Below are 27,713 nucleotides of genomic sequence, written 5' to 3'. Positions count from 1 at the left end.
AAAAGCTTAATTTTTATACAAATAGTTTTATTACAAATTTGAATTTTTAAAGAAATACACATTTAAAGAAATTACATCAAAGGCCTTAGTAGTCTTAAAAACGTTTTGGAGACTTTTAGTGAAAGGTCATTTCAGGCATAGTGACCCGGTTCTGCTCTCCTGCAATCCAGCCATTCCCCTGCTGAAGTCTGAACACAGCTCAGGAAAAAAACACGGAAGCCGCCTGAACGTGCTGACAGGTAAAAACACTGATACTTTGATTTGACGGAGCTGTTTTTCACACTGGGCTGCAGAATGAGGAATACTCAGCAAATGAAGGCCTTTTAAGGTTGTTGCTTTTGAAGTCAAGTCATTCAGTTTGTGATTAGTTTTTCAACCCTGAATATATTTAATACAGAATAAAAACAATAAGCTCAAAGTACATATTTCACCATAATAGACACCATATCCATGAACCTGGGTTTGGTTTTGGCAATACACATTTTTTTTTTTTTTTTTTGGTTTGGAGGTGAACAATAAAAATTGGTGTTTCACATTCAATACCCTTGTGTTTAAAAAATCTATGTTAAAGGACAACACAGTCTTTTAAAGGAAGAATCTATGTAATAAGCTTTATTTTAACAGTGGAACTGAAACTAAAAACTTGACCTGCCTAACTGCTGACATCTATATAAATTACTAAAATATATATATATATATTTCATTTCTGCCTACTTTTGGACCATCTTTATTCCACAGGATATTGGTGATTTCTGCAAAAGCAGCTGCGTAGTACCACACATAGCAGAAAGACCTAAATTTATATTTGGGGATCAAAACGTGGCCGCTGAGCCCATAATTCCATTTGGAGGTTCGAAACACCGTTTTCACGTGACTATTCTTCGTACAGACCAAGGGACTTGAATTTTGAAACAGCTAGACAGTGACATAAACAAACATTTCATCCGGGGGTGAAAAATGACTCTATTATCATACAAGAATGAAAACGGGTGTTCACACAGTATGGAAGGCCCCGCACACCTCCTAGCACCCTTTGGTTTTCTGATGGAGTTCTCATTTCACACATCAGTGCACCGGATTGTAGAACAGACTCATATTTTTATTTCGTCAAAAGTGCCATTTGGCATGTCACTATGGACAGCTTATTGATGTCTCTGTTTCTCCTTCAGCAAGTAGAGGCCAATGAAGCAGGGTGTGTTAGTTACGCGGATTCCTATAAGGCACTTTACGGTTTTCATACTGGACAGTGAGGTACACAGGATATATTTCTAGGGTTCGTTGCTGTTAAAAAAAAGAGGAAGGGGAAGAGGAGGGAGTAGCACCATGTTGTGACGTTAGCTGAGAGCTGGGCTTCATTATGTTCTTCTCATACAGACTTGGCAGCGGCTGACGTGCGTGCGCAGCTCCCCGGCCTTCAAGGTGGACGGCGTGGGCTTCCTACGATGCAAAAAACAGCCAGCTGTCACTTCACTGCTTGTCAAAACCTCAAGCAAGTTTGTCAGCCCTCCCCACTGCCCGGAGATCTCCAAAAGGTCAGATGAGGATGGGTTCCGGCCCCATGACCAACAGCCACCATTATTCAGCCTGACTCTGAGCGGGCACCTTGCTGGGGCATCACATGGCCTTCATAACTCACAAAGCCGTGCAAGTTATCACCTGCATTCCCCATCCCTGGGACCTGAGGTTAGTGACGTTCCCAGGAGCACATAGAGAGTGAAGGTACCCCACGTCTGCTTGGCTCCAACTTCTCAACCACCCCCCTCTCCTCCTCCCCCCGCCCCCGCACCACCTGCCTCCTTGAACTATAGTTTAACTTTGTCTTCTCAACCTGATTATAAACTCCTCCAGGGGAAGAAGATACTGTTCTTTTTCTGCAATACTTCACAAGTTCTCATCAAATATTTACGGAATGCTACAATGAGCAACAAATCTGGGAAAATTAACCAGCCTTTGAAATACTTTTATAACGCTTGAAGGATTTATATGCAGGTGGTCTGATTGATGGCCAAAGAGAAAGGAAGACATTTAGTGCCCCAAATACTTCCTTGATCCTAAAAATCCTACCTTGTTCTGACTACTGGAAAGGGAGAGACTGAACTAAAATTGACAGATAAATTCTATTAAAACCGAAGGAATCATATAAGCAGAGTACTCTGCCCTAAAATTGAGGCTGCTTAATGTTAGTAACCTTTGGTGAAAATCCTAGTGCCCCCAAACTATTTTTAAGGTAATAATATTAAGATATCTCCTAATTTTGTTAAAAAAGCATTTTAGTTCATTGTACCAGGATATGGTTCAAAAAATACCCCCATTTTTACCCATTTACCCCATAACACAGAGCTCCAGGAGCTGACTGATACACGCATTAAGTGCCATTTTGGTAGCTAATGGGTACATTCTATCTGTAAAGGTGACATCAAGTTTCCAGTTGCCTAAAAAGTCTCGTGCAAGCTCCCAATTAGGAACCTGGTGATGTTCTGATGCTTAAAGAATTATGAGTGGCAAGTGTGTCGCTTCAACTTGTATGATCTAAACTACAAAGAGATGGGGTCATAGCAGAGTTCCACAAAATTCTCTCCCAAAAGGCAAAGACAGGAGGGCTTATCTCCAGGGGTGAGAAGCATTTATTCTGGGAATGAATAGTAGGTAACTGCTCAGGCCCCATCGGCCTCCTACATCCACTCCAGCAGGGGCCGCAGCTAGAACTAAGCAACAGCTAGAGGCCCCCTCATGTGCTCCTGTCCACTGGGGACCAGGCGGGCCTCCAAACTACCTTCAACAAGGTCAGCAGCCTCCTGGGCTAGTCATTTGAAAGGTAAAATTTTGGCAATGGTACAGGAAGGAAAAGGAGGCCTTCCCTTTCCATTTCAGCTACATTTGTACAGAAATTTATTTTTATTTGCATGTGTCTAAAAAACAAAGTCATGTTAAGCCACTCAAAACTACCCAACACATTAAATTCAGCCTTGTAAATGCAATGAAATGACTGAGTGTTAAAGATACGATATTTTTCAATGCTCTTTGAAGATTTTAATTGCTTTAATTACATTTTAGTGTGTTCACCTAGAAAAATGAAAAATGACCTTTGTTCTTTCACGGTTCTTCAGTCAATGAGAGAATTAAGCCCATCGCCTATGCGCGCTGCCTTTGAAAATTGTCTCGGCTCTCTGCCCATGTAGAACAGAATCAGATTTTTGCTACTACACGTGGACGAGCACTCCTAATTACTGTTTCATAACGATCTTTGAGACTTTGTGCTGGAAGGTATATGGATCAGGGATGATTAAAAATAAAGACCACAACCGGGTGAGGGTGCTACAAGAGAAGGTCATTCCGACTTACTTGAACATCTCATTTCTCTCTATAGTGGCAAGCCAAAAGCTGTAAGCATTTGCATAGTAATTACAAGTCCCACGGCCGTGGCACTCGATGAAGGGCGCACTTCTAAACTCTTCCAGACAGGACCCGGGGGATGCGAGGGCTTGCCCAGAACCTTCGGCACCAGCGCTGGTGTGCTGCGGAACAAAGGGATCACGTGTCAGCCATTCCCACTCACCAACAGCAGAGGGCGTCACTGTCTCCAGGGAGGAGCCAGAGTGCTCCCTTCCAGGAAGCCAGCTCTCTGCCTCATGCAATCACCAGGGAGCACACTCATGCCCACGCTGCTTACACAGTGGGCACGGCGTTACTCCTCACAGCACCAGAAACCAGCCAGCCACTCCTCCCCAAATAGGAGATGCCAGTCCAGCTTCATTAGAATTTAAGGAAATGCTTTTCTCCCTATGTCTTATTTTTGTAACAGTGAAACCTCTTCCAACTGGGGAGATGCAGCAAGAGCCAAAATGTGTAAACGATGCTATAACCAACTGATATGACATCAGATTTTCCAAATTAAATTATATTCTATATTTGCTAGATTAGATGCTATATACCCTTTGATAAGGTAAAGAAAAATCATCAATTTTTTTTTAAAGGGGAAATTGAACAAGAAGGAGAGAAACGAGTAACTACTATTGTAACTATTAAATTGCATTTTGGTCTAACGGCTTACAATGGTCATGTGGAAAGTATTTGTGCGGGGTCATTTACTGGGAGTTAGTCTAGTAGAACCTGGTCTTACAAGTTCAGAGCCTTCATAGACTCGAGCAATACTTTAAATCGAGGCAATAAAATAAGAAACTACAATGGGACCTCAAAGAGGTACCATGTTTCCTGTTTTAATTGGTTTTTCAGGGGAAGAGAACATCCAGGGCATCTGGCATCTGGGGCAGCTGGGTGATAGGGGGGCAGTCTCACCCCACGTGAAGGGTGTGGACACTCACGCTCCCATATATAGTGCGGAGGAGGCAGCGCACTGTTAGCCAACATTCTGTTGCTCTCCTCCTGACTCGAGTTTCTGTCTTCAGGCTTGTGTGCTTTAGTAAATGTGTACCTCCCTCCTCTTCTACCTGACTGTAGGAAATGGCAGCCTGTCCTCCCAGCTACCTAGTCCCAGAGCAGCCCCTCCCAAGGCAAGAGGAGGGCCTGGCTGGGCACTGGATGCAATGCGGTTCCCAGCAGAACAGGCCAGACCCTGGGGATCAGATGGAAGATGGGCCTAAGCAGGAGGAGCCACAGAACTGAGAAGGTGGCAGCATCAGAGAGTAGAGGCGGCGGGCGGGGGGGGGGGGGGGGGGGGGAGGTGGGTGAGGGGGGGGGGTGGTGTTAGTAGGGGGCTTCCCCGGGGAAATATGGAGTCACCCAAATACTTACCATCACAAAGGAATAGCCAATCCAGAGTGAGGACCACCCATTGGGGCACTGCGGAATCTGAATGGTCTGGCTGTGCACAGCCATCACCATGGCTGGAGCCTCACACACAGAACACCTGGAAGGGACCAGAACAAAGATACTCAGCACAGCTGAAGGGATGGCCCAGGATGAAGCCTTTACTTGTTCATGCCTTTTCCCATTATTTGCAGCCAATCTCTTCACTAGATCTTTCTGATTCAATTACATGTTTATCAAATGGATAATGTGCCCACTGCTTGCACTCTCCTTGGTGTCATAAGCCTGTCTCCATATTAAAATATTCAATTCAAAAATACATCCAACACATACGATTTAACTATCTGCTTTGCCAAAGGAGGAAAATGGGAAAGTCACGCTGTAACAGTGGCCATCTCCCAGACGGGCAGGGGCTACGGTATCTTCTGCTTTCTCTTTTGTGTTTCCAGTTTTTCAACAACGAGCATGTATTTCAGCAAACACAGTTAACGCTTGGTGAAATCCAAGTGCTCCCAGCCATTGGTTTTAAGCTAGGAATCATCTGAGATGTAAGAAATGCATTCAGTGACTTAGAATCGCCAAGGCAAACAATGCACCTGAGGCTGGGTGTCCATGTAAGCCTCCTTCAGGAGACCTGTTCCAGACCCGGGGCCAACACACCCGTAACAAGACCCTGTCCTGGGCCAAGGCTGTCACTGGGACCCCTGAAGCTGGAGTCAGTCTCAAAGAACCCTCCCCAGGACCAACACCTCTTAGCCAGGCTGCCTCACACACAGCCGTCCAGGAATAAATTAAAACAACCCACACTGCTCTGACTCAGACCTCCTCAGCGAAGGGAACCCTTTGATGATGAGATAATGTTTTGTTAAAAAAAAAAAAAGAAAAGAAAAGAAACACCAGCAGGAAAATAATTATATTCAAGTCACAAAATGAACAGAGTGTTAGCAACACTGATAAATGACTATAGATGGTGTTAATAATTACACCTAGTTATGCTGGAACATTTGCATGAAAATGGATGAGGAGTGGGAAGAGGACCTAAATTAGTCATTCGATTTTCCATGGACTTGGTGGGGGGCGGGGGGGAGTGCAATTTTCTATTTTCTTCACACAAATGCAGATGAATTAAAAGGCTCGGTTAAGCGACAGTTACTGAAATTGGCCTTATACATCTGCCACCATCTGCCTGCCAGACACAGAATCCAGAAATACAGCACGAAGGAAAGGCTTGCTCTGGGCTAGGGGAGCGCAAGGGGCTGTACGGGAGGTGGTCCTGACCCTGTCAGATGGCTGATTAGGAAACACAGAACCATAGTTAATGAGCTCTATGATCCCTTAAAATTCACAGTCTAATTCCCCATATAATTTGTGAAGAAACTGAGGTCACAGTTAGATGTGTCAAAGCCAGAACTAGAACTCAATTCTTTTTGCTCTCAAACCAGTGGCCTTACTAATACAATAATGAAACAACCCATAGTTTTATGATGATTCCTGACTTTAGAAAGCCAGAAAGTTCTTAGAAGCCCTCAGAAGAAATATATTAAATCCTGAGAAGTTACTGGGAACCTAAGTTAAGTAACCATGGAAACTGCTTCTGAAGAGGCCAGGAGAAATGGGCAGCATTATTTCCAAAAGGAAATGTGAGGTGTGTATATATATATATATATATATATATGGTTGAAGGAGTAGTGGGCTTAAAGGATGCAAGTTCCCTTCACGCTGAGTTCCTATGGGTCAGTTAACAGAAAGATGTAAAAAGCCTGAAATGTGCAATACTGGCCATTTAAAGGACTCATGCTTACAGAACCAGGGGTTTCTTACTGAAATCAATGGAACCACAGAGAAAAGCAAATCTAAGTCACAGGCTTCTAAAGCCCTGTTTTTGGAATATTCCACATACATGTCAGAGCCCCGGTGCTCTCCACCAAATCAAGGTCAAATGTCAGTTTTATCAAAAGGTAAATAGAAAACAAAAATGAAAAGTCATTTTCTACCTGTTGTCCACGGGAAGCTAAACAAAAACACAAAGGCGGTTAGTATTCCTTCTCACACTCAGCACGGTTCTGCGCAAGAAAAGTCTTATCCCAGAACAGTCCATAGCCCCACACGGACACTTAGAAAGTATTGTCTGTGTTTTGAAAAATGCCACTCTGGAAGGGTAATGCATGATTTTCCCCATTTAAGACTCATAATATACGTTTTCTTAAAGCTGACAAGAAAAATCAAAGGAAGTTGTCTGGAGATATTTTAATGTAAGGCAATAAAAAACCTATGATTTTCCTATTTATTAGGCATCTCCCAGCCTTTCTGGTTCCAGGATCCTACATGGAACAGTTCTCTTAATAAGACTGTGATCTCACCCAGCCAGATCAGTGGTTGAGCATCGACCTATGAACCAGGAGATCACAGTTCAATTCCCGGTCAGGGCACATGCCCAGGTTGTGGGTTGGATCCTCAGTAGGGGGCATGCAGGAAGCAGCCAATCAGTGATTCCCTCTCATCATTGATTTTTCTATTTCTCTCTCACTTTCCCTTCCTCTCTGAAATCAATAAAAATATGTTTAAATGGTTATGATAAATATAATGTTATGTGTGTTTTACTATAATTAAAAATAATTAAATTCTGATAATGTCACAGGGGTATGAGCAATTCAGAAAAAAGAACATCTTAAAAGGCTCCTAACGGAGATCACTATTTAAGGGGGGTGGTGGGAGTTAAAAACACTTTTCTAATGCTTGCTGAGGACTCCAGTGACATTGCTTTGCTCATGGGAGGAAAGACAACCAACTCATGAGTGAGTCACATGAGGTATGAATTCTGTTCCAGAGCTGGGCATTTGAAAAAACAAACAAAAACAAAAACAAAACACCTCTGTCTAGACTACAAGCAATTTTTTTTCTTCAATTATACATCTGCTCGACTCACCTGCTAATAAACGGTCTAATATTGTCCCCGGCGATGGGTGCCATGGACATTGGCATGGGCTCCGGGGTGGACAACCAGTAGGAATAATCATTTCGGGAGGCAAAGTTGCAGACATTGTTGATGTTGCAGAACAGGAAGGGCATGGTACTGAACTTGCGCAGGCAGCTTCCAGCCGTGCCTGGAGGTGCAGGGAGAGACGGCAGGTGAAGGATTTGCTTTCTAATTCACTGTCTACTTCTGTGTCACATGGTTTTGAGCTGGCTAATAATGAAATATGTATATTCAACCTAATCATTAAAATGGGAACAAAATTCTTTAAAAATTATAAATAGAAGGTAGTAAATATACCAAAGAGACTAATATGATTGTAAATGAGCATTAAATTAAATGTAAAGTAATCAAGAAAAGAGAGGTACTAAAAAGAATTATGTGGGACATGCAGATTGAATTCTAAAAGATATTTAACGTGGGGTCCCTTGTACAATGGGTATGAACATAGTGGACACTGCCTTTAATGGCAGTTTTGCCAAAAATGCAGAGATGCTCTTTATATAGACCCTTGCTGTCTGATGTTAAGACCTAACCTGGATTTTGTGTGGAGGGTATCTGGAGGGGACTAAGGAAATGACCACAGATATGAACTTTCTGCTGATCTAAACTAATATCAGGGACACAGCTTAGGACACGCAGAAAAACATTTGGACAGAATATCATGGGACTTTTTAAAAAAAAGAGCCACAGTAAAGCTGCTCTATTTTAAGCATGCAAACTTTCAAGTGTGTATTTCAGAAATCTTGGTCCTACTTGATAAATTGAAGAAGAGATCAAAAGCTTTGTTAATTTAAAATTTTTCAAAGATTCAGGCTTTAAATTTTCTGGGCTTCCCATTTAGTGACACAGTAGCTGTTAAATTGATGGCTCATTTGGCAAGGGTGGAGGAAAATAGAGCTAAGCCCTCTTTTCATTAACAAGGTCTTCATGGCACCCTGAATGACAGGACCAGAGCTGAATACAGCTCTCCACCACCAAGGCCCTCAACAAATCCATGCTGGATGAATCATGAATCTGTAAATGTCTCACCTAAGTCCTGTCCGTGGGCCCTTTCATTGCCTTGCACATAGAGCAAAGAGTACCCATTGTAAAGAATTTTGGTCCCAGGAGGACACTGCGGATCATCTGTTGTTTGACTGTGCCTGGTCACAAGGAAGCCATGATCAACGGATGGGGTGCCTGGGGGACCCATGGATCCTGGCAACCCATCAGGGCCGGGTGGTCCTGGAAACCCTCTTGGACCTGGAAGATAGAAGAGAAGTTGGGTTCCCTAGTCACAGATAAGTTCCTCTGAAAGGCTCCAAGCAAGATCAGTCAAACACAACAACCCACCTTCTTCTTGCTGCCTTAGCTTTTCTTTTTTATATACTACCTTACGATGTTTTATGAGCAAAGCAGATGCTCAAAACAATTTAGTCCAATGAATAAATAAAATATGTGAAGAGGGATATATGAATAAATGGAATAAATGACGTGATTCCATGCATGTGATGCATATAGCATTTGGAGGCTTCTCTAGGAAAGAATTATTATAGAATTATTCAAACAACCTCCTTTTATAAAGTGGCTTCTCTACCATATCAGCCCAAAGTGTGCGCATGGAAACAGGTCAGTAAGAAAGCATCCACGCCGTGGGTCCTTCCGTCCCCTGCGGTAACTAACTATGCTGCCTGCAAAACTGTTCATACACCTTCTGCTGGGCTGAGCCCTTTGTTCAGTCACCTGATGCCCCGAACCTTTAGCATCTCGGTCACTTATGGGATATCTGAGTTCCTGCTTCCTAGGGAAACAGACCAACTTTACATCAGGGCAGACAAGGGCCCTTTGGCCAATACTGGCATTGTCATCTCTTTCCCCTTATCCTTTGCTGAAACGGAATTTCTGAGGCTGCAGCCTGCTTCCCTCACAGAAAACCACACAGGGCCATCACTATTGGCCTCCTTTCAGCAACATCTGGGAAACATTGTGCTTTGATCAACGTCTGCCTCCTTACACAGAAAAAGTGATGACAACCCTTTAACTCTTCTATAGGATCCAATTTCTTCTAAGAAAAGACTTCTTTGGAAATCTTCCAAATAACATTTTCAACTCCATTTTGCAGTTTTCCGCACACCAGCTTCTAACCCAAAGATACGGTAATAAGGTTGGGAGACTGCGGCAAACCTACCAGGAGGTCCAGAGGGTCCCCTCTCTCCTTTCTGGCCAGGGGCACCATCAAAGCCGGGACTACCTGGTGGTCCAGGTATGCCCACGGATCCTGTCACACCTAAAGGAAGAGAAAGAGAAGTTAGGCTCTGATCCTAGAGAGCAGAAGGCTGTATCTTTCACTTCCCCTTTGAAATGTGCTCTCTAACCTTCTGGAAGGCAAGCAGGAGGCCTCTTACTGCAGATGAAAGTCTTCCCAAGAGAAGCACGATTGCTTCCTGCAAAGCCCTGTACACAGTTCACCAAACAGCTGCCAAATGGACATTTGAATGGGTGTATGTTGCATCATCCCATTCAGAGCTCTCCCTAGCTTCTTGCTATTATTATTGCTATTGTTTGGCAGATCATTTTGGAAAAGGCAGGCTGTGTGGGCTGGGAGGGATCTATTTGACACATTTTTAATCTTCTCAAGTGTGTCCCCCTTGACCATATTCCACCATCTCAAATAATTTTTAGGCAACAGATACACTGACAATGGATAATATATCTTTTCATGTTCTTCTAGCTATTCCTGTATTTCACTCTGGCTCTTTTAGGTCCACTGAAAAACTTTGTTTTGAATTTCAAAACTTTGGTTTTGAAATGCATGAAAGCAAGGTAAGAAAATCATATTCAAATAGGTGATTATGCAGTCATTACCCAGAGACACATGGGTGAAGAGGAAATCCCGACCTCTTCCCTCCTGACCCTCACTCCCTCCCTGCACAGCCCAGTTAATCTTACCTTGCTGTCCTTTGGGGCCTGGAGGTCCCTGAAACCCTTTCATACCGGCAGGACCTTCGGGACCAGGGAGCCCTGGCTCCCCTTTGACAATTTGGTAGGGACCCGGGGGCCCAGGGGGACCTGGAAGACCTGTGGGAAACAGGGATACCACTGATCAATTTCACAGTCAACGTATGATGCCAGAAAGAGCTCCCAAAGAAGAGTCCAATGTGAAACCCAATCCAAATAGAATGTTTCTCAGATGGAAAATCATCATCAAAAACACGAGTAATCATATCCTCAGAAGTCATACATGTTATCTGCACACATGTATTATTTCACCTAAAATCCTGAGTCCAGGGGCCTGGAACACACATTAGGGTCGATGCAAACTGCCTGGACTCCCTGACGACCACCATCCGGCCCTCACTTGAACACTGCCAGGAAGTGAAGCTCATTCTCTCCAGGCATCTCCCTTGTGACTTGGATAGCGCCCATATTTGCAAGGAGAAAGTTTTTCTCCCACTTATCCGAAATCTGCCCCACGGTACATTATAACCGCTAGTCTTACTTTTTAATGGTGAATAAACTTAATCCTTCTTCTGTGTGATAGATCTTGAAATATGTGCAATAATAAGAGTTTTCAGAGGAGTCTGAGGTCTGCCTCAGTCTCCCTTCTTCAACCAAGCATTCCCTAATTCTCTCACTCCTCCCACACACATCCCCCCTTTTCTTTTCTTTCGTGACATATCACTTCTCACTGCATTTCAGTTGCTCATTCTCTCCCTTGGAACAAGGTTTAAAAAAACTCAACACAGCTCCAGAAATAAGATCTGGCCAGCAAAGATTACAATTAAACTTAATTAGTTTAATTAAATTACTTCCAAAATTAAACTAATTAATTAAACTACTTCCAAAATTATCATGTGCTTTTCGGAGCCACTGCATGCTGTCGATGCCCAGTGCGGGGGAGAGGAAGACCCTTTCCTATAAAGATCTCCTTTCTGTCCAACCAGAATTCATTCAGCCTACTTGTGCAAGATCGATGTTATTCCTATTATGACTTCAAGTCGCTGATTTCAAGATAAATCACTGGTAAAAATGTCTACCAGATTAGTCAAATACAGCAATTCTGACTAGCTACCAAAGAATTTGGTTGATTATTTTCTAATGACCTTTGAGCCTTTTCACATTGGTAAAACCAAACACCCTAATTCTGTGAGTTCAATGGCTTTCATATTTCCTCAAATCCGTAAGACACCTTCCAATTCAGCACATTATCGTACCTTTAGATCCAGGGAAACCTTGGTCTCCTTGATCTCCTTTAATTCCCTGAAGGCCAGGGAGACCTTTCTGACCTGGAAGAAAGCACAACATTGTCTTTGTACAGGATCATAAAAGATATACAAGTATGCATATGCATAGGCATGTGTAAAGATACACATGTGCGCATATGCATACATGCATGTGAATATACACGTGTATATGTACACACATAAATGCATGCATGCATATACATACACACAGTGAAATTTTCCCATTTAGGCTTATGGAAGAAAAGAGTATTACTTCTGGTCAACTATGTAAAACTTTTGATGAAACTCTTCTTTCAAGAACCCAAAAATCACATTTCCAAACATGCAACAAACTGCAAAATGGTCACAACCAGTGGAGGGGCACATGATACTGTTTTTGGTCACATTCTGATTCACACACGTCCCCAAATAGACCACAAAACCTGCAGGCTGAGCACTTGTTTTATGGACCTTGCGTTCGTATGTATCTGATTCAGCAGTAAAAATCACAGTGTCTGAACATTGGTAGGTACCCCTACATATTTTCTCAACACATTAATAAGTTAATGAATGACCAAAATCCATGACTTCTTAATGATATTCAAATAATTGAGATGCAATGATCCACTGATTCTTAGTAAAAAAAAATCAGAACATCTTTATACAGCCATTCATAGCATTATACAAATTGGGCTGTCACATAGAAATAGCATATTTAATTTGAAGAGAATAAGACCTGTTCTATAATTATACTGGTTCTATCAATATTAAAGTGCCAGTGGTTAGGAAGCTCTGGGAATAGGTAAATGTGTCTTTAAGCAGCATCACCTTTACTGTCTTACCTTGAAAACCTGGAACTCCTGGAGGTCCCATATCACCCTTAGCACCTGTGATTCCTGGAGTACCACCAATCCCCTAGACACACAAAGAGAACATCAGTTGGGAATCATTCAGGAGATGAACTGTAAGACTCTCAAGTAACTAGTCATTGGGAAACTGGGACAACCCCTTCATATTCTGCAAAGTATCTTTGTGGATAAATGGTGTCTTGTGGTTCTTGAAAGATGTAAAAAGAATGCCAAAAACTCTATGTATGTCAAAACAAGGGAAGTGAATCAACTTGCTTCATTCACTGTGTCCCCTCTTCTTGTCCATCTATGTGGTAAGTTCTCAGAGCAGGTGCAAGTCTGACATTCTGCTGTCCCACCCCAGATCACAATGCCATGAACAGAGTTGGGACTTCCTAAACATTTATCATGGCAACACATCAATCTACCAACACCAACTACCTTTCTGGAAAACTTTCCTCTAAACACTCAAGCATAGTGCTTTTTCTTTAGAATTAGCTTCATATCTTATCTGAAAAGTGATTTTAAATATGGAAATGAGATAAAATATGCTAAAGAAGGATTATTTTTCTTTATAATAATATTCATGTATTTTAAAAATATTATCTCATATTCTAGCTGCTAACTCAATAGTTTTTTCTTCTAGTTTCTTTCTCGATATATAAAAAATTGTATTGCTTCTAACATATATTTGTTTCTTTGCTTTAATTTATTTTAATAGGTGCCATAACCAAAATAATATGCACAAATATATACAGTTGACCCTGAACATTGCAGGGATTAGGAGTGCCAACCTCCTGAGCAGTGAAACATTTTTATATAACTTTTGACTCCCCCAAAACTTAACTACAGTCATCTTCAGTATTCGTGGGGAATTGGTTCCATGACCTCCTCCAGATACTAAAATCTGAGGATACTCCAGTTCCTTATATAAAATGGCATAGTGGAACAAGGCATACTATCAGCTCTCCACATCTATGAATTCCTAATTACAAATTAAAGTATTGTTTTCAATCTACAGTTGGTTAAATCTGAGGATGCAAAACCTGGGGACACAGGAGCTAACTGTATATATATTTTTTAAATCCACATATAAGTGGACCTGCATCATTCAAACCCATGTTGTTCAGGATCAACTATATACAGGCATGTGTGTGTGTGTGTGTGTGTGTGTGTGTGTGTGTGTGTGTTTTAAGATATGTATGTCATATGAGTGCACACACACATATACATATATACATATATATATACACACACACATACACGTATTTATACATATAGAGAGACTGGAAATGTGGAGTATATTTCTATGTTACTGAGGCTTGCTTTTTGCATCAAGTTTGTAAGTAGATTTTTAAACCCATGCATTGAACTGTGTTTTCAAGTGGTATAACATTTCTCTTTAATGGTCATTGTAAAACTAGACTGTAAAAAATGTTTAATAGTTGCCTACTGTGGTGCCAATAAAGATGGCTGATGACTGGCAAGAGAGAAGGAACTGAAGGAACTGATCCTGAGAGGATTTCTAAGTGTAATACATTGCGCGCACGCATGCGCGCGCACGTGCACACACACACACACACACACACACACAGGCATATTATTTTGTGATTCTTTTCACAAACAAGACCTATAAATGACAACTTACAGGCATGCCTTGGAATCCTGGGTCTCCCTTGGGTCCTGGAGGACCAGGGGCCCCTGGCCAGCCTGGGTTTCCTCTGTCACCTTTCAGTCCATCAATCCCAGGGAGCCCTGGAGGCCCCATTGGTCCCGGAGGCCCTAATGGGAGACACAAAAGTCACACATGTCAGGTGAGGGAGTTTTTATGTATGGGTGTCATTGGCCCATGGCTGTCATCGCTGCCACCCAACTGTCGCCAACTGCATATACAGCCACACCATATCTATGGTCACTCAACTGTCCCTAACTAACTATATGTAGCAACACAGCATCAAGCTGTGTGAGCCCAAAGAAATCAAGGTGCCCTAGAAGGAAGAATCTGATCTGCTCTTTGGCAGAAAATGTTGATATAAGCACTGCCCTCTCGGTGTCCACAGGCCCTGTGTTGCTGGGTTCAAGGGCAGCGATGCTGCAGCAGTGCCCGTGGCCGTGAGGGGGAGGCCTGCCAGATGTCATCTGGCCGAAACAACCAGCACAGGTGCCATTCGTGCTCCAGCCCTTTCCCACAATCCTCTCTCCTCTCTCCCTTAATCATGTGTCATATATACTGAATCCCTTGACAGAAAGGACACAGAAAAGCATTGGCCCAGACCAAAATACAAAAGGCCCAATGTCTGAAGCAGTTTCAAGTTGAAATAAATGCTGTCAATGTCTAAATAAAACCTCAATCGAGAAAGTATGTATTTAAATCTCTTTTACACTTGTTGTATATCTGTACCTTCTGATTCAGCCCCAGTTCTGCCCCTGACCAGACACCTTACCTGGCAGGCCAGGTTGTCCCTGCGGGCCCCGGTCTCCTTTGGGCCCCTCCACGGGGCGGCCCGGAGCTCCCGGCAATCCTGGCTGTCCTTGCGGCCCCGGAGGACCCGAGAATCCTTTCTCTCCTTTGGATCCAGGAATTCCTGGGCTCCCAGCTAATCCTGGGAAACCCACTTCACCCTTTGAGCCTAAACAATAAAAACAGATTGAGATCATAAGAAAGGCAGGAAGAAGAGAAACCCCAGAATATAGGAGGGAGGGGCTGCCAGAGACTCCAGCAGGAACACTGGAGCTGGTGCCCTTTCCTCTCCTTGTTATTAATTAACTCCTACCACAGCCAACCTAACAAGGAGTCAGCTTAGGACACCAGAGCCTGGCCCTCATTCTTAGCTATTATTCTGTATACTTTTTAAAGAAAGTGCTCTATGCCAAAAGCATGTGAGTATATGCTCAGATAAGCCTACAGTCAGTAGCACTGCTAAAGTTAAAGGCTTGTTCCACCAACAGGCGAATGGATAAACAAAATACGTTATGTCCGCACCATATAACATCACTCAGCAAGGAAAAAAATGATCTATTGCCACATGCAACAACACAGGTGAATCTCAAACTGGTTATTCTGTACGAAAGAAGACAGACTAAGAGTAAAATACCGTAGGATTCCATTTGTGTAAAATTCTAGAAAATGCAAGCTAATCTATAGTGCCAAAAAGCAGGTCAATGTCTGAGGGCAGGAAGAGGCAGAATGGGGGATGACAAAGCAGCACAGAAAACTTTTGGGGTGATGGGTTTGTTCACTATCTTGAATGTGGCGATATTTTCATGGGTGCATACATATATCAAGACATTAAATCACACACTTTAAGTAAGTGCAGTTTATTTTATGTCCATAGTAATAAAACTGTTTAAAAAGTTGTGTGTGTGTGTTTTAAGTAAGAGCTTTTAGGGGGAAAAAAAAGAACTACATGTTTAGTTTAAAATATATTACCCTAAACCTTCCAATAAAATACAAAAATTCTAGGATTATTTCAAGGTGATTAGGAAAAAATAAAAAGGGAAAGAGAGAGGGCCATCACCTGACCTGATCACAGAGCCCCCTCTCCTGACTCTCCCTCTGTCGTCTCACAAAGCAACAAATCCAAAACACAGCACTCTGTGTCATGTGTTGTCACGGGCCAGAAAACATGTCCATTAGATTATTCCAAACCCAGTATCTACTGTCTATGTCCAACTACCTCACTGCAACTTTCACCCTGTTCTGCAGGCACCGTGTGCATCATCGGTGAGTGGAAAAGGAAGAACACATTCAGCGTACGTTACCTTTGTCTCCTTTGGACCCTGGAAACCCTGGGACGCCTCTTCCGGGTATACCTGTAAGAGGAGGGCGAGAAGCAGTGTTCATCTTTCCTAAAAGAGTCGATCTGCAGGTACAGTACAAAACAGTACCAATACCCTGTACCATCTGCAGAACACAGAAATTAGTTAATTGCACCATGGGAGTGAAATTATATTCCTATAGTTGTCCTAAGATACCCTTGACAGCATAGATATAATTTAGTGCTTTTTCCTAAGTCCCTTTCAGCTCAGAACCATTATGACACTTAACAGAAATAATCTGTACAAATGAGCACTTATTTCCTACGACTGTCTGGAGACTCACAAATTGGCTTTTCTCAGACAACCATCCAACTGACAGCTATTCTCAAGAGAGGTGGGGAGAGCCAGAGACACTTGGGGAAGCAGCCCCCGGGGAGCCCACAAATGTGAGAAAGGGCTTCAGGGAAGATTAAAACGGGGGGAAGAAGGTGTGGAGGCATTTTTAAAGAATTCTTTTTATAGGAAAATGAGTGTACATAATATAAACATAAGGTGCATAGAATGAAAAAACGAACTTAAAAAAGAGGCCGACACTAATAAAAGCCCCTGGACGCTCCTCCTCAGTGACATTTTCCTCCTTCCATCCCCCTGACAATCCTGGCTGTCCTCCTGATACCTACAAGCAGGCATGCAACTGTCACCCTCCAAACCAGCAGCCAGCACTGCTGCCCAAGTTGCACCTCCCACCCCATCAGGGACAGAAGCAGGTTCTGGAAACAGCAAATATCCCTGGGACCATTAAAGAGGGAGACGCCAGGCAGAGAAGGCAGTGGTCTGGGCTTTTGATGTGTGCTCATTCACTCACCACCAAGAGCTCGAGCAGTTTCGAGGACAGATTTCCGTAACTATTTGTGAGAGAAAGAAATAAACAACCCCCTTCCTGCCTTCTCTGTTTCCCACCCAGACCTGCTGTCCTTGCCCACACTGCTGTTTTCGGGGCTATAAGAAGGAATGGCCTTGGTGCCACTTGGTACCCAGCTCCGGTCTGTACCCATCTCGGGGAGATGCTTACTGCAGAGAATAGTCCCCATTCTGAACAGGAGCAGCAGCTGGACATACCTGGTTCACCCTTCTCTCCCGCCGACCCTGGAAATCCATCATTGCCGGGTTCCCCTTTCGGGCCGGGTGGGCCTGTCGCACCAGGCTGTCCAGGATGACCTTGAAGAGAAAGGTCATGTCAGTCAGGCATGGAACCTGTCACCACATGCTGTGCATGTGAAAAATGGTACATTCCCAGGCACACCTGGTGTCCCCAAGTTCACTCCTGACATCCCTCCACCCTGCTAGCAACACCACCACTCCCGATGCCAAAATGATGGTGAGAGTGGAGAGAAAGTACATCAAACTCTCTTGCCAACCCATGTAAAACTCCTTCTAGAACCAACTGGGGTGAAAATAGCTATAAACCCCGTTCAGAGACTTTGATTCTAATTCCTAACGGGTGGCCAGACCTTGAAAAGGCCCTGTCCGGCCCCCCAGGCTATTTGTTCATCTGAAAAGTGAAGTGATGGCCTTGGCTTGTCTCTGATCATCCAGAGGTCACCCAGCGATATCCTGGGCCCACAACTTGCTGTCCGGGAGGGTAACTCCCCGGAAGCTTGATGTCCCACCTCCCTGGCTATCACTTTGGTCTCTCTTCCAGGAGCCCCAGTCTGTGTTCTAAAAAGTGGTCTCTACCTGGTTCTCCTTTGACGCCAGGGACACCATCCAATCCCGGGAAGCCTTTGTCACCTTTTTCTCCAGGCAACCCAGGGCTTCCTAAAAGAAAAAACAAAGTACCAGCATGCCCATGACTTCGGGTTTTCCTTTGTCATCTCAGAAGCCCAAGTTCTGGGGAAGGCTCCAGCCCACCTACCTGGATAGCCAACACTTCCTGGTGATCCTTTGGGGCCCGGAGGCCCGGGCATGCCTGGGAGCCCGAGGCTTCCTTTTTCTCCCTTCTCTCCAGGACTTCCCGGAAAACCTGCTATGCCTTGATCTCCCTGTGAGTAAAAATCAGGGCCATTAATATTATATCTGCCCCCGAAACAGGTGTCTGTAGATGCTTTCCAGATCATCCTATACATTTTGGTGCAATAAAGATTGCAACGTGGGGTGGTTCATGTCCAGCTTTCTAACCAAAGAATCCAAGTCCACACCTGAAAACAGGAAAATCCAACAACCCAGAGCACAAGAGCCACCGGTCGGCCTACTTCTCATGTTGCTTCACGCTCCCCCTCTCTCTTTCCTTCTCCGGTGACAGCTTGCTGCCCTTGCCTCTCAACAAGTTTCCAGATCTTTCCTTGGGACAGGGTCATGAATGGAAGTAGGGAAGAGAGGCAACTTATAATAAGTTGAGGGAAACTGTTCTCTGTTATGGGTCATTGAATGTGCTGAGATGCTTCCTGAAAATTCCTAGGGAAGGATTTCCACTTGGGTGATGGGAGGGGCGGTTTCCGTGCAGGCTGCTGTTACCTTTTCCCCAGGCTGTCCCGGAATTCCAATGCCAGGCCTGCCTGCTTGCCCCTTCTCCCCTTTCGCTCCTTTTTCTCCAGGTAAGCCAGGGGCCCCCTGCGAGCCGGGGATTCCAGGCACACCTTTCTCTCCAGGTGATCCTATAAACACAAACAATGGAAACTTAAATGTGTGAGGAGCAGGTGCTAATAATAAAAATTTAAAAAGCACCTTGACAGCCAGTCATGACGAAGGTAAAAGAAGATGCATCCCTTTGTTTATTCATCTGTAAGTCATCCTGGCAGATGCCAGTCACCCAACCCAGGAAAGCCACACAAGAAGACATTTCTGTATTTTAGAGACCATCGTTTCATAAAAAGAGATAAGAAATCTGCTTAGCATATTTACTTTCACAACCATGTGAGAAATGGTTTTTATGTTCTATATTCTACAATCAACTCTCATTATCTGAATGAGTCAGAGGGGCGTGAGACAGGCCTTGAAAAGTACACATGTACTTGGTTTCGTAATGTACGTGAGTAGCCATACCTACTTATAAGTGAGTGCAACCAGAGACCTAGATGTTTCCTGTCTGGACGGTAACACTCTGTCTGCATTAGCACCCAGATCAAGCTGAGTCCTAAGCTCTCTGCCTTCTCTCACGTGCCTCCTCTCTGGCTGTTGTCATCAGAGCAAATGCTGACAGCAAAGTGCTGATGCCAGTTCAGGACTAGGGCAGAGGGGCCCAGAGAATTCTGCTGAGTTAACATCAAAGGGCTTTAGCGGCATGAGATCATCAAAAGTTGATGGTCTACAGCCCATGTTTTGTTATTAAATTGTGACTTTAGTTTTTTAACAATGCTCATAGTCTCAGCCAAATCCTATTCACCCCCAGCTAAGAGACCATAAAGAAATGAAGATATGCATTTGTGTAAAAGACACATTTGCCTGGATTATGTCCTCAGCCTGCAGCAATGCATGTGCATGGGCTAAAAAGAAGACACCTCTCCTAAACCCAACGTACCTGGCAGGCCCATTCCACCAACTGATCCTTTTGGTCCGGGAAGTCCTGGAGAACCTGGTGTTCCGCTAATGCCTGGATCACCTTTAGGTCCTGAAATAATAAAGAGAAAAACCAAACAGGTTAATGCCTACGAAATGTGCCCATTAACATTTCCTCAGCATGAGGGACTGCCATGCTGGTGAACTTGAACTCCACTTCATACCTGGCTGCCCAGGATGCCCTGCTTGGCCGTCCTTTCCAGGCAGTCCTGGGGTCCCAGGGTCTCCTTGAGATCCTTTGTCACCACTTGGACCAACTTGTCCTACAGAACACACATGACAAAATAGTGAGGACCCATGCCTACTTAAAATAGGGCAGTGTTGCAGAAACACGGGCTGGTTTGATATTACGGGTGGAGAACCAAACCACTGGTTAGGCAAGTCGTTCTATCTCCATTGTTAAAACCTCCCTCCAGGTTACCTTTATCTCCTGGATCTCCCTTTTCACCCTTCATGGTGTCCATGCCAGTTTTATCCATGGTTCCAGGTTTGCCAGGGAGACCAACAGCTCCTTTTTCACCCTTGACACCAGGGTCTCCCCTGGGTCCTGCAGAGCCCGGAAAGCCATGGTCCCCTGTAGAGGAAAGAGAAGACACCCAGTGAGATGTGACCAAGTATCTCAGAGGCAGTGACAAAGTGTGGCATTCTTTCTGGCTCGTGGAAACAACTGAGAAAGAAAGTTTAAAGCACTAATGGACTATCCAGAAATGGCATTAAATGGTAAGTGTTACCTTTGGTTTTGAGTTACCTAGAAGAATCTGACCCAGGTCAATGAACAATAAAGCCACTTTCTAGAATTCATTTTTTGCTAACAATTCTAATATTTGTGACTTCACTTATTAGTTTAAATAATTTTGATTTTCTCTCCTCCCTAAATACCTTTATCACTCCTGTTCATGGTGCCACTCAATTCTATACAAACTAATAGAAGAGGAATTTTCCTGTTCTACTAAACAAATCAATCAATCACCGTTTTTATGTCTCACATGCAAAGTCATTTTTTTTAAAAAAACGTTATTTTGGACCAAGTTAAAATAGCAAGATAAGAAATAAAAATTAAGACATGAATTTGCCCAGTTTGTTCATTTAAGTCTAAGGATTCAGGTCCTGTGACCTCACGTGACTGAAGCTTCCACCATTTCTCAAAACACACACACACACACACAAACACAGAATCTCAACTGTGTCAATAACACCTGAAACTTGTCTCCTCTCTGATTTGTTGGCAGAGCACACACACTGTGCACCATGAATTCCTACTGTAAGAGGAATCTTCCAGATCCCTTGCTTGATCTTCTTAACTTCTTTCCTTTGCCTCTTGAAATAAAACATCATCTATAACCATTGCAGAATTTCCCAAGAAGCATCAAGACACAGACATCAGACAGGCTTTTCTGAAGTTATCAGATCCCTACCTTTTTCACCCGGAAATCCTGGCGTGCCCGCTGGTCCTGGAGAGCCAGGCTGCCCTGGGGTCCCCATGACGCCCATCTCTCCCTTGAGACCTGTGGCCAGATGGAAGGACTGTGAATGCTGATGACATATAGTGAGGGTCATGATGAGGTAAGGTGTCGCCTCAGCATCATTTTGGGGCAGAAGTTCACAAATCATTTACCTTGAAACCCAGGAAGTCCTGGCGTCCCCTGCTGTCCAGGAGGACCAGGAAGCCCTGACTGTCCAGTTAGGCCGGGGAGCCCTTGAGTGCCTTTATCTCCTTTGGGTCCTGGCATGTCCAGACCTGGGAATCCGGGGAAACCCTTCTCTCCTTTCACTCCAGGTGGGCCTGAAGGTGGGTGAAGAGCAAATAACCTTTAGCACAGTGGTTCTCAACCTCTGGCCCTTTAAATACAGTTCCTCATGTTGTGACCCAACCACAAAATTATTTTCGTTGCTACTTCATAACTGTAATGTTGCTACTGTTATTAATCGTAATGTAAATATCTGATCTGCAGGATGGTCTTAGGCGACCCCTGTGAAAGGGTCGTTCGACCGCCAAAGGGGTCACGACCCACAGGTTGAGAACCGCTGTTTAGGAGAACTTACAGGTGTGTGCAATACACTTCAGTGAGCTTAATTGCTACTTTCTGCAGAAAGTATGTGAACCCTCCCCCGCTGGAGGTTGGGCTGGTTGTCACCTTCCCAGAGAGAGGTGTTTGGGGTCACTGAGGCAGTTGGTGGGTAAACAATGTCCCAAGACCCTCCTTTCTGCCATCGGGAGTCAGTAATCAGCACTCGAAACACCACCCCATCTCTCCGCAGTGTTTAGATCTAAGACTAGCTTCTCTTCGCACTTTTCACTGATTGTCTTGCCATAGTCCACCATCACTGTCTCAGTTCTACAATTATTATCAAAGGCAAAGGAAGCTTCTAGAAGTCGACTCAGATTATTCACAACTTATTAACTCTTCCATGGACAGATAAGATATACACACCCTCATTTTGAATTTGAAAAAGTTATCGACTGCACAATAAAGGGGAGGTCTTATAAACCAAGCCCCGTGGGAGAAGAAGAAAGATACTTGTGACTACATTTAAGCGACAACCAAACTTATTTCCACAAATAGAATTTACTTTTCGCCTTTTTAGTCACAGATTCTGCTAACTTCATGGGAAACTCCAGCATCAGCTCCTGTGCCGTTATGAATATGATTTGGGGAAGAAATCATTCTGGATGAATGTCACATCACCTGAGGATCCTGGTGGTCCCTGTCTTCCGGGGGGGCCCATCAATCCAGGGGGACCAATTCCAGGAACTCCTGGAGCTCCTTTGGGACCCTGTAATCCAGGAGGTCCTGGGTCACCTGGTTGGGAAGAAATTGTGAGTAGACTGCATGGGGACCACAGCATGTTTCACAGCACACACTACCTACTTGTACAATAAGCCACAGCAACAGAAAGCCATATACTCTAGGCCTTTCATCATTCATTCACCAAACACTCAGAAGCTAATAGGTGCTCTGAGGACACAAAATAAACAGACCCAGTCTTTGCCACAGTCCAAATTTACTTGTAAGAAGTTACCTCTGATTCCCTGAAGGCCGGGGGGTCCGATGGCTCCATGCTCTCCAGGAATGCCTGGTCCCCCGATGTTCCCCTTCTCCCCAGGTGTGCCAGGAGTGCCTGGTAGACCTGGCGCTCCTTTGAGTCCTGGCAGACCAATCCCGGGCTCTCCCTGGAAAGTCCCAAACACAGAGAAGCAAGTTCACCAGCAAAGCCCATGATTTTATCAGCCAAGTGCAAAAGTGCAGACTGTTAACTGATTCCGTGGTGCACTTAATAACACCTGCCCAATCCGCTTCCATTTGCAAAGCTTCCTCATACCTACTATGTCCTTTCGATCTCACTATGAGCCAAAAAGGTAGGCAATTTTTATCGTTTTCATTTTACAAAGAGGGAGAGGCAACCCCCCATCCCCCACCCCAATCACTTGTCTGAATATGATTAGTGGCCCAGCTAATAGATATTTTCGTAAGAAGAGGAAAAGTACCAGGACAGGAACAGGACACCCTTTATGTAGTTTTTGCTTTAATGAAGGCTTTCACGTCAAATTAAACATTTAAATCTATTTATGAGTCAAAGGGCTTTGACAAATGCAGATGGTTAAAAATAAAGGAAGTATCTTGAGGGCCCGAGAGTGCTTTCCAAACAGCCCCAATGTAGGCGCTGACATAGGCTGTGTGAAGCAGTAGGTGGCCATTATGTCCGTCACAGTGCCCTCTGGTGTCCACTGTTGGTCACAACTTCTAGATGAGGACTCTGGATAGGAGGGGGCATTGGTGACTTCTCTACACATCCCAGCAGGAAATTTGCAAAATGCCAGGAACTCAATCCAAGGGATATTTGAAAAAGTACAGTGTTTTAACTCATGAACCAAATCCTTAATTCCATGTGCATTTGGTGTTTACTAACCACAGAGTTAAAGTGATCCACCCGCCACCACCACTGACTAATGTTCAAATCAAGTGCAGGTTAGGAGTGTTTTATAAAGATAGATTTCCGGATGCCTCTCTTCTGTCTTAGCCACAGGGAGCAGGGACACCAGGAAGTTAGGTGTTTCTCAGGAAGGAGCTTCCCAGGGTCACTGAGGCGCAGCTGCCTCCCCGCACCCCTGCCCGGTCCCCACAGCTTTCCCTGCACTCCTCACAGAAAGGAAATAGACCAGCGAGTTCTATATCGACAAAGGACTGCCCTTGGCCCTTTCTCCCTTTTAGGACTGATGCGCTCGGGTAATTTCACTTCCCTTTCTCACCATCAGAACAGAAACGGATCTATCCAAGAGTCAGTTACACTTACTGAGCAGAATTTCAACTGTGAGCAAGTGGACAGAGGGGATGTTTGAGGGCAAGGAGAGTCCTGAAGTCACACTAGCCCAGGGGTTCCCAACCAGGGCCATTTTGCGCCCCTCCCTCCCCCGGGATGTCATCTGGTAATATCCGGAGATGTTTTTGGTGGTCACAATTAAGGTGGGTGTGGCGTGCTCCTTAAGTATCATGGGGGAAGCTGCTAAAGATCCCAAATGTTTGGGGCAGCCCTCACCACAAAAAAATCACTGGACCAGCAAGTTAATAATGCAGAGGCGGAGAAACGCTATGCTAGACCTTCCAGAGGGGCTAGTACATCTTGTAGGACAATGGCTTTCAAACAGCTTTCTTCTGCCACCCACAATGAGACAGACATTGTATGCTGAGATGCAGTATACACACAAGCAAGAATACTCGTAAAGTGGAAACAGATGGTTTTCCCCAAAACATTTACTACTATGTGCTGTGTTCTTGGGTATTTTCTACTCTATGCTATTTCATTAAAAACCAAACATGCTGATCCCATAGAGCCCGTGAGATTACTAACCCACATTGTGTGTGTCCAATTAATCACAAGGGTGGAGGACATAGCCATCCAGAAAACACCCAGTACCCACCTTCTGGCCGGGCGGACCTGGGTTGCCAGGGAAGCCATTAATTCCTGGGCGACCTGGATTCCCAGGAAGTCCCAGATCTCCGGGCAAGCCATCAACGCCTATTTTGAAGAAACAAAGTAAGAATGAATATAATAATGCTATTTCCCACTTTCTTCACTTCTTTCACGCTTGCTCAGGGGTAACTGAACTGATTGGAGGTGGCCAACAAAAAGGAAGCCCCATAGAGGTGGTTCTAAGAGGAAGATGAGATCATCTGGTCATGGCAGTGCCACCAGGGCCACCTGGGGGGCAGCTCGGGGGCCGTGGACCACTCAGACCAATCCCAATCCTTCCTTTCTCCTACTCAATGACTTTTTCTTTCCCGTCCTACTCCCCCAAAACAAACACAAACACGTTGGCGTTAGCAGACTAAGAATGGCACTTTAAACTCTCACTACCCAAGTGTGGCCATGCTTTAAGAACAGTGCTATTGCCCTGCTAGAGAGCTATGGAAGCTGGTCCACATTTTCACCAGACCTTTTGTGATTCCTGGATGCATTCAAGTTTGAGAAGCACTGGTTCTCAAATTGGGCTGCACTGGAGGCACGTGGCGACATGTAGAGACTGGGTCCCAACCCAAAGGTTCTCATGGCTTTCACACAGCTGCCCACATGGCTCCCGTGTGCAGCAAAGTCTAAGAGACGCTGGTTTATACCCCTCCTGTGGGCTGCGGCAGTCCATGACCTGCAGTCATTTATGAGTTTGCAGAAGCACACACCTCAATGGCACCTGCTGTGGGGCTGGTGTGCTGAGGGGTCCCAACAGAGAGTGGACCTAACCACCCACCAACATCTGCACCTCCAAGCAGCTTTGTGAGATGTGGGCAAAGGGCTTCTAATGAAGACCTTTAATCAGTTAAACTTTACCTGTCATGATGGCAATGGTATGGCTCTCATATGGAATATAGTGGGGTCCGTGGACATGGAGAAGGCCTCTGCCTTCCCCCATGAACTCGGAGGGTCATTAAGGGCCTTCTGCTCTTTACACCTGACAGAAGTAACCACGTACATGGGTGGTTATTATGTGGCTCTAAGAGGAAAGAGGCTGCTATCTCTGGTCCGCAAAATATCTAGGCTGTAACCATGACAGTAGGTGTGATGCATGCCTCTAGACCAGGGGTGGGCAAACTTTTTGACTCGAGGGCCACAATGGGTTCTTAAACTGGACCGGAGGGCCGGAACAAAAGCATGGATGGAGTGTTTGTGTGAACTAATATAAATCAAAGTAAACATCATTACATAAAAGGGTACGGTCTTTTTTGTTTGTTTGTTTTATTCATTTCAAACGGGCCAGATCCGGCCCGAGGGCCATAGTTTGCCCACGGCTGCTCTAGACAAAAAGCCAGGAGACTGGACAAGTCTTTAAACTCAGTTTGGGCCAAATGGCCAGTGAAACTGGGGCCATGATGCCCATCCAAATGGGAAAGACACGCCCCCTATCGCTCATAGCACCTTCGCAGTCCTGACCATGTTCGTCATGGCAAGTCTATAGGCCAGGGTCTACCTGAAGAACTAGTTGAATAAGAAAGCAACAAAAAAGAGTGAAACTGTCCTCTTTACTTCCTTACAACTTTCAGAAAGAAGTGCTGGTTCTAAAATGTCAGCACCCTGTGGGGATACTAGCCCCCTGTGCAGAGGCCTTGCCATCCCCGCACCTGCCCATGACCTTCCTTCCGACTTCCAAGCCCAGTCGGCTGGAGGTCCCACTGGCTGTGTATTTCCTTCACCAATGACAGAGAATTTCCTCTGGGTGAGTTTAAATGCATGTAGCATCTGCCAGCTTCCCGTGCAGCTTCCAGTCCCCTAATATTCCAACTCCACCAACCAAATCACTGTGTTGCAGGCACCATTTCACCCATGGCTTTAGTGACTGACATCACGGCACTGTGAGGTCATGAGCAAGCCTTCTCATATCTGCACGGTCACTACTCGCATAGCGTCTTCATGTCCATTGCCTTGTACTCTCGTAAGTTCAAGTAAAGGTGACCAGAGAGAGCACAGCCCATGGTGCTGACCAGCCAGGGAATGAAAGCTACGGTCCCACTCATGGTTGAGCTCATCCTGCAGGCTTACCTTTGGGGCCTGGAGGCCCTGGAAATCCAATCCCCGCCTGGCCGACAGCGCCCTTCTCTCCTGGGAGGCCAGGCCTTCCTGGGGTTCCAGGGAAACCTCGGTCACCTGTTGTGGGCAAGACCAATGATCAGCATGAGAAAAACCTGAGAATGTTCCAATTCCACCTCCAGGTGAAGTAGAACTTAAAAGTACCTTGGGGCCCTTGGAAACCTGGGGAACCCGGAAGTCCATCTGCTCCAGGGGGGCCAGGTAAAGGCATGACTCTTCCTGCTTCACCCCTGAGACCTGCGGAAAAAAAGCAAGGACATCGCGTGAGCCCAGCATTGCGTCCTCTGAGCGCACTGTGTGTACCTGGACAGACACCTCCATCTGCACACCTCCATTTCCTCCCTCTATTTTTCTAGAATCTCTCACAGAGTGTTGTTCCTCCTCACCCCAAAATGTATGTCCAGAGTGACCTAGATTTGTCTGACTAAAGAATTCCTTCATGGTCCAAAGTAAGAATCAAGAAAAGCTGAATGGCCTGCCATGACAAAAGGTGAGATGGGCCTGGGGAATTTCTTCTTTAGTCTGTCT

General features: G+C 44.7%; 1 protein-coding gene across 1 annotated transcript in view; it reads right to left on the bottom strand.

Annotated features, from left to right (window-relative positions):
• Positions 1–457: 457 nt before the first annotated feature.
• The window catches only part of COL4A1 (collagen type IV alpha 1 chain), a 137,658-nt gene continuing 110,402 nt past the window's right edge, over positions 458–27,713 (bottom strand). The window contains exons 27-52 of the mRNA XM_036300534.1: positions 27,330–27,422; positions 27,138–27,242; positions 25,027–25,124; positions 23,130–23,280; positions 22,796–22,909; positions 21,724–21,891; positions 21,524–21,613; positions 20,530–20,682; positions 20,273–20,371; positions 20,071–20,160; positions 19,068–19,207; positions 18,469–18,595; positions 18,291–18,371; positions 17,673–17,771; positions 16,557–16,607; positions 15,239–15,424; positions 14,443–14,576; positions 12,789–12,861; positions 11,938–12,009; positions 10,673–10,801; positions 9,912–10,010; positions 8,774–8,986; positions 7,694–7,871; positions 4,753–4,867; positions 3,343–3,515; positions 458–1,437 (exon numbers count right to left, since the gene is read on the bottom strand). Of these exons, the coding sequence (XP_036156427.1) occupies positions 1,356–1,437; positions 3,343–3,515; positions 4,753–4,867; positions 7,694–7,871; positions 8,774–8,986; positions 9,912–10,010; positions 10,673–10,801; positions 11,938–12,009; positions 12,789–12,861; positions 14,443–14,576; positions 15,239–15,424; positions 16,557–16,607; positions 17,673–17,771; positions 18,291–18,371; positions 18,469–18,595; positions 19,068–19,207; positions 20,071–20,160; positions 20,273–20,371; positions 20,530–20,682; positions 21,524–21,613; positions 21,724–21,891; positions 22,796–22,909; positions 23,130–23,280; positions 25,027–25,124; positions 27,138–27,242; positions 27,330–27,422 (3,113 nt within the window). The 3' untranslated portion in view covers positions 458–1,355. The remainder of the gene's footprint in view (positions 1,438–3,342; positions 3,516–4,752; positions 4,868–7,693; positions 7,872–8,773; positions 8,987–9,911; positions 10,011–10,672; positions 10,802–11,937; positions 12,010–12,788; positions 12,862–14,442; positions 14,577–15,238; positions 15,425–16,556; positions 16,608–17,672; positions 17,772–18,290; positions 18,372–18,468; positions 18,596–19,067; positions 19,208–20,070; positions 20,161–20,272; positions 20,372–20,529; positions 20,683–21,523; positions 21,614–21,723; positions 21,892–22,795; positions 22,910–23,129; positions 23,281–25,026; positions 25,125–27,137; positions 27,243–27,329; positions 27,423–27,713) is intronic.

Source organism: Myotis myotis, unplaced genomic scaffold, assembly GCF_014108235.1.
Source record: "Myotis myotis isolate mMyoMyo1 unplaced genomic scaffold, mMyoMyo1.p scaffold_m19_p_3, whole genome shotgun sequence".
In the NCBI taxonomy this organism is placed as follows: Eukaryota; Metazoa; Chordata; class Mammalia; order Chiroptera; family Vespertilionidae; genus Myotis; species Myotis myotis.
Note: the sequence above shows the minus strand (reverse complement) of the source record. Positions and strands in the feature narration are given on the sequence as shown.